Source organism: Parasteatoda tepidariorum, chromosome 2, assembly GCF_043381705.1.
Source record: "Parasteatoda tepidariorum isolate YZ-2023 chromosome 2, CAS_Ptep_4.0, whole genome shotgun sequence".
Lineage (NCBI taxonomy): Eukaryota > Metazoa > Arthropoda > Arachnida > Araneae > Theridiidae > Parasteatoda > Parasteatoda tepidariorum.
This window is the reverse complement of record NC_092205.1, coordinates 92,715,858-92,722,959: the sequence shown is the minus strand read 5'-3', so window position 1 is coordinate 92,722,959 and position 7,102 is coordinate 92,715,858. Positions and strand designations below refer to the sequence as shown.

The following is a 7,102-nucleotide window of genomic DNA, read 5'->3' as shown; positions in this document are numbered from 1 at the left end:
TTTTTTTTTTTTTTTTTTTTAAGGAAAGGGGAAGATGGAGAGATGTTTGTTTATTTTGATTGTTAAAAAGTGTCCGGGAAATCGACCCTTCCTGGAAAGGGACGTCCGGATATGGGACGTTACACTGTATTACAATATTTCTATATGAATGTATATCCTTCTATAAGAATACATGTATATAGTTGCAAAATCAATAGCAATCATTTACAATATAAAGGCAATTATGTGAAAATAAAATATTGTCCGCTATATGCCATAAATTAAAGAAAACGGTAGGTTTTTGACGGTTTTTACCATTGTCATGTCAAAAACCAGTTTTTGACTGCAAAAAACCAACCCTGTTATGAGGACCACTCATTACTTTATAGCAGTCTAAATGAAATTTTAGTGGCCTCAGACAACAATTAATTTTGAGTCTCGTTAGTAAAAATTCTGAAATGCTATTTTGGTTTAAAAACTCTAATGACATAAATTAACTTACTACTTGGCTTATTGTTGGTTAATACATTTGTACTTTTGATGTCTTTCTCCAGTTTTGACTTGGCCAATGGCAGCTAAAAACAAAATCAGTTACTTTGTATTACATTTGAATTTCAAATATAAATAGTTATTTAAAGATATTTTTGTGATACTATTACATTACCTTCTGAGATACTTTTGGAAGTGAGGAAGCATTTTTTGAAGCGCTTCTAAGATTTGTCGGAGGAGGTACGCCCTTTGAAGGCTGGGAGTAGATTCTCGTAGGATTAGGAACCTTTTGAACATTTGGCTTGGTTTCCTTGAGTATTGTTTTCCCTTGTAGAGCACTTGTCGTTGAAGACAAAGCAGTAAGTCTTGATTTTTGAGTAGATGGCTTTGAAGTCAAAACAGATTTGGATGCAACAGATCTTTGGGTTATTTGAGGTTTTATATTTGTTGAAACAGATTTAGTAACAGGCACACTCAATTTAGTAACAGGCACAGTTGATTTAGTAACAGGCACAGTCGATTTTTGTGGCATGAATGTAGGCTGGGAAGACGATTTTGAAATCAGCTTAGTGTTTTGGGTGCCAGTTTTAAGAGTAATATTTGATACGTTTTGTGCCTAATAACAGAAATATAAATACATAATGAAGTATAGTAATAACTCAGCTATTGGAAAACAAATTAAGTTAAGGTTATGTAAATAAGCAAAGTGAATAAACAAACAGTTATATTGATAAAAAAAATTTTGAAATATTTTTGCAGTAATATTTATATTTAAAGTTATTAAAATATTTAAAGTTACTGATAGTAAATCAGATATGAATACAATGAAGCCACTCGAGAGTGACCACTCTCCGTTCGATAATAAAATAGTCGTAAATAGAGGTTGGTCGTTCTTAGAGATTAGCTCCATTGATCTCAAAATTGTTATCGAAGATACATGATTTTTTGCAAACAATTTTATTTTTAATCAGTGTAATTTTCCTGGTGCGGAATTATCACTTCTGCTGGCGTTATAAAAAAAACCCGAATCTATGGATAAAATTCAGCATCAATAAAAATGATCCCAACTGATATAATTATGCATAAAATCAAATTGTCCAACTATGAATGATAAAGCTATTTTAAATAAATAAAGAATAATGTTTTTCATTTAAGTTTGAATTCAATTTTATATTATAAAAATTAGTTAGCTTTTAAAGATGAGAAGAGGTTTTTTGAGAAGCTTGTTTATTCTAAAATAACTTTCTTTCCAATTCCAAAAGTAAATCATTGATAGCATCATGTTTAGTGCACTCTGACTACAACCTGAGGTTGTATCATCAAAAAAAAGCTCTCTATATAAGAGCCTCACACTCAAGAGCTATTTTAATCTACTTATTTATTTTGTTAAATTCTTTGTTTTGGTATTTTTTCCTGTTTTCTTACTTCAGTTTTGACCCTCTTTATTTGTGATATTCACCTGAATAAGTATTGAAAACGTTCCAGTTTGAACTGCAGGTTAGAATTTCGAATTCTTAATTAAAACAAGAAAAACAAAAATATTGTTCAAATGATGAAATTCTCTTTTACTCACTACTCAAGAAGTAGGGATCTCTCTGGTCCCATACCTCAAAAATAAACTCACCAACTTAATGCATAACGGAATTAAAAGTGAAAAAAAAGAATTCTAAAAAAATTATCAAACAGCAGTGGTCGCCATAGCAACGCATGCACCCTGTTGGCTATTACTCTTGATTATTGTAGTTTACTCTTGATTATTGCAGTTTATTCTTGATTATTGTAGTTTATTCTTGATTATTGTAGTTGAAAAGTGCAGACATGTCATGAAATCCAAACCAAGACCCATTTTGCCAATGGGTAATAAAAACAGGAATATTAAGACAAAATAATAAAAATCAGGACAACTAAGAACATTTTTTAAAATCAGAAAATCAGGACAATTACGAACCCTGTAAGTACCATAACACTAAAATTTAAATTTTTTAAAGGAAAACATACAGGGTTAATATAAATATATTTTACTTTGGATTTAGAATCGTCGGTTCTATTCTGAAATGTTGCAATTTGTTTCTTGAAACCGAATCCAGTTTTCACAGCAGATTTTACAGGCTGCTTCTGCTTCATTGCTTTTTCTTCCTTCCATTTTTTTAGCATTTCATTTCTAGAAGGAATGCCCCTTTTCTTTTCCTCTGAAACATTAATTTATTTTAAAATACTTGAAAACCAAAAGAATTCGCATCATTTCCTACAGTTTATAAAAACTTAACAACACAAAATGGTAGTACATAATAGTCTAAAATAAAATGTATTAAACATCAGGGGTCTGTTTAGAAGAAATTTGGGTCCGTTAACGGACCCCTCACAAAATATCTTTTCATAAAAACGGACACTTCACAAAATAATTTATTTTCCAATCAGACCCTTCACATATTTGTTTATCTTCATTAGTGTTTTTTTAATTGAATAAACCTTCCCCTGCCGACAAATTATGTTTTTCTAAGTTTAAATTCCAAATGTAGTATTCTGAGAAAATATTTCTACTTTTACAAACATCGTATGCGTATTCTTATTAATATCAAATCATAATTTTTTTTTGTAAATAAATAATTGATCAATTTATATTTATTCATAAAATTAATTAATAGAATATTATGTAAATAAAAATTAAATCCTGGCAATATTTTAAATAAAATACTATAAATTCAAGAATTGTTTAAGTTTACTTCATGCATAACTCATTAAAAGTGACACATAACTAAGTTGTGTTATTTAAAATAGATTAATTGAAATTATTAAAAGTGTGAGTGATTTTGTTTCCATTATTCGTCTGAAATGAATATTCTATGTTGAGCAGTATAGGCTAAATACCAAACATTTGTATGTTGCATCTGTAATTTAGTAGCAGCAATTGTTGAGCAGAATCTTGTATCTAATTACAATTTAAAAACCTCTTGAAAAGGTTTTTAGCAATTTTTTCAATAGCAGGGCCCTATTTGCACAAATTCACAAAAGCAGGACCCTGGTTGAAAGAATGCGACTTAAAGCTTATTTTATATTCACAAATTATGAATAGTTTTTTCACAAAAACAGGACCTTTCAAAAAATGTCTCTGTATCTGGACAGACCCATGAACATATATTTTAGCAAGTATATGAAGGAAAATTATTTGGCATTTTACCGTTAGGCAAGCACAGGAAAATTCAATTACTTATTTTGATTAAATATCTTTTTAAAAACAAAAGGAAATGGACATTTCTGTATAAAAAAAATAGTTGCATTTGCTTGTGCTTAGCTAATGGAAAACTATAAAATATTTATTAAAAAATGGAGTTCTCTTTCATTCCAGAAAAACTACGGGAGAAGGGATTAAAAAAAAAAAATAACAGGTCACCCTGAATATCTTTTGATCTAATGATCGGATTTTCACACTCTAAGACTGTTTCGAGGGGATGACTCAAATATGCTAATTAATCAGTGCAGACCATATTTTAAGTTATAAAATCAGACACATTAAAGAAACATATCTTTCTTTTTTAACGGAATCAGATTTCTGCCCCCAATCTGGGAAATAGTCCCCATAGTTTGATCAGAAGAGCAATCCTAAGAATGAACCTCATAACGTTCATTTTATTTTTTGGGTATTTAGCCCTATCTCGAGAACTTTTTAAGTGAATGGAAATTTTTTTTTGGATAAAACTATAAAATTAATTTATCCAAATATAATTCCATGCAAAAAAAAAATTTTAGTTATTTATTAATTTATTTAATAGTAATTGAAAAAATTTTGAATTTTAAAGTTTAAAAATTTTTACATAATTTTAAGGAATGTAATTTTAAATGGCAAAATACAAAATTTTAACGAGATCAGTTCATAAGTTTCTGAGAAATCAAATTTTAAAAAAGTCTTATAAAATTCGATCAGTAAAAAAATTTTTTTTTATCGAAAGTCTATATTTTTTTAATGACAGCTATTGCTTTGATTTTTTGAATGATTTTGAAAATCCCGTTGTTCTACAATGATATTACAGTAGGGAACCGATTATCCGGAATGATCGGGACCATCGCTATTCCGGAAAACTGATTTTTCCGGTTTTCTGAATCGCTACAAAAAGCAGTTTTTTTTAATTGTTAAACCCAACTTGAAAAAAGAAAATTATTTAGAATTAATCTTAAAAAGAAGAAAAAACGATGAAGTACCTAATACAGTAATGATTATTTCTAAAATGAAGGTATGGTAAACATCTTTCAAAAAAGAAAGAAAAATCCTAAAATTTTATGAGGAAAAAAAATTTTTTTTTTAAAAATGGAGGGAGAATTTATCGAATTTTGTTCCGGTTTTTTTGGTTTTCTGATTTCCGGATAACGGGTTCTGTACTGTATTAAATCCAAGTCATTTTTCAATAACTTTTTTGGCAGTTTTTGCCATGCATTCCCAGGTGATTTTAAAAATTCAGATTTTTTTTACAATATATGAATTTTGAATCATGCATTTAAATAATTACTTATTCACTAGCATAATTTGTGATTTCACCATAAATGTAAAAAAATTTTTTAAATTATTGTGAGGCTTCTTCCCATGATTTTGCTGATTATGTTACTTTACAATGTTATTATGACACGCGAGCTTCTAATCTGCTGCATAATAATTATCAAGTCTACGAGAAGCTAAAAAGCGAACATCACAGAAAGGGACCAATTTGAAAGGTATAACTCATAGCCACCCTTGGAAAAATATTAGGTATCTACTAATTCACGACTTTTCATGATTTTCCATGACTTAACGAAGTTACTATATTCTCTGACAAAATCAAATTTAAAAAAGTATTATAATAACATTAATTGAAATAATAGGTATAACTAAAACTGATATACTATTAATTTTTATATTTATAGATTTAAATTTAAAAAACAGAGTAAAGAAAGAGTTGAAACAATAAAATAGCTGAAAAAATACAAAAGCAAATAATTTTTTTTATTTTTCCTGCAGAATTTTATTCTAAAGATACTTTTCTTGTTCAGCGGAAAGGAAAGAAATACTCCTGATTTTTCTGTTTTCATTTTGGAATAAAAAAAATTCGCCAATGACTGGTTTACTTCAGCTAGAATTTTAAATTAATAAAAATTCTTAAATCACAGAAGTTTTAAAGATATTTCAGCTAGAAATTATTTTTATTCTTTTATTTTTTGAACGATACACCATAATTTTATATTGTAATAAAATATGATTCTGAGTAATGATTTTGTTATGAATTCAGATATTCAGAACAAGCTGAAATGGGAGGGGGGATTCCATTTTAAAAATTAAATTTTCCAGCAATCTAAATCCATGATTTTTTTAAAAAAAATATTTAAAATCATGACATTTCACGACTTTCCAGGTGTGCGGATATCCTGTATTTACATTTCTTTTTTATACTTGTAAATTTAAGATCTCTTTGGCGATTGTAGTTGGTCATGTAGATCAAGATACGGTAATATCTTCCTAAAAATATCCAGAAGTTTGCCTAAAAGTGGCTATGAAATATAACCCTTTGAGTTGGTCACCTTCTGTGATTTTTTAGTAATCCATCCGGAAGTTTTCAAAGCTTGACGATTATTCTTCCACATATTTTTATACGGAAATCTTCTCAAAAGTAGATATAAATATTGGTTCGATAAGTTAAATTGTTACTTAAAAATTCTTATTGATTAAAAATTATTCATGATTTCATTAACTTAAATAATATAGAAATATATCTTAAATCAATATTTCACATATTACTAAAAGTTTGATGCATTACCCAATTTGTTTGATGCATTTAAGTTTTCTTTTGAGTCTTTGAAATTAATGTCGCGTAAACAACTCAAACGTTTTTGCCTTGAAGCTTCCCTCACTGATAAAATACTTTCTTTTTTAATTTCTTTATAATTCCCAAATTTTAAATTTTTTTTCTTATAGAGATACTCCATCTTCAAATAAATACCGCCACCAAACCGAAAAGTTTTTAAAGTTAAATGTTGCCAAATATCTAAACTAAAATAGCTCCTAAATATTTTAGACTTGCATACTCAATTTAGGCTTATAAACCTTTTCGTACAAATGCCAATCGTAGCGCTTGAATACGCCACCTGTGGGAAGGAGACCATCGTCAATAACCCAATCTGCAGCTCCGGCGAATGAAAACGTAACAGCAGAGAACATAGTTTTTTACTTGCTTGAGAATGCAAACAAGTTACTTCTAAATGATGTAATTTGCTTCATTCACCGTAGTTGGTTTTAAACTTATCTTTTTCAAATTGGCGATCGAAATGGGCTCCTGGTGGCGTAGAGCAGAACTCTCTACCTATGGCAATACTACGCATTCTTTCACTATTTGCGTGTGGAGAGTCATAAAAGAAGGAAGTACGTTCTGTCTTGATATTTAAATAGATTAAAATTTTTTAAGTTAGGAAATTATATGAAACTGAAAACTACATTAAACGTAGTTCTAAAAGGAAGCGATATGGAAATTTTAAAAAATATTTTTAATTCTTAGATACAAAAGTTATTAAGAAAAGAAAAAATATCAAGGGAAGAAAATATATAAGAGGGAAGGGAGAAGGGCCTAAGGCATTCGGTCTTCTCCCAGATGACGTATTCAAGCGTTGCGATCTC

General features: G+C 28.8%; 1 protein-coding gene across 1 annotated transcript in view; it reads right to left on the bottom strand.

Annotated features, from left to right (window-relative positions):
- Positions 1 to 6,470, bottom strand: part of LOC107455875 (serine-rich adhesin for platelets) — a 21,738-nt gene extending 15,268 nt beyond the window's left edge. The window contains exons 1-4 of the mRNA XM_043051495.2: positions 6,249 to 6,470; positions 2,491 to 2,657; positions 644 to 1,084; positions 482 to 554 (exon numbers count right to left, since the gene is read on the bottom strand). Of these exons, the coding sequence (XP_042907429.1) occupies positions 482 to 554; positions 644 to 1,084; positions 2,491 to 2,657; positions 6,249 to 6,417 (850 nt within the window). The 5' untranslated portion in view covers positions 6,418 to 6,470. The remainder of the gene's footprint in view (positions 1 to 481; positions 555 to 643; positions 1,085 to 2,490; positions 2,658 to 6,248) is intronic.
- Positions 6,471 to 7,102: the final 632 nt, after the last annotated feature.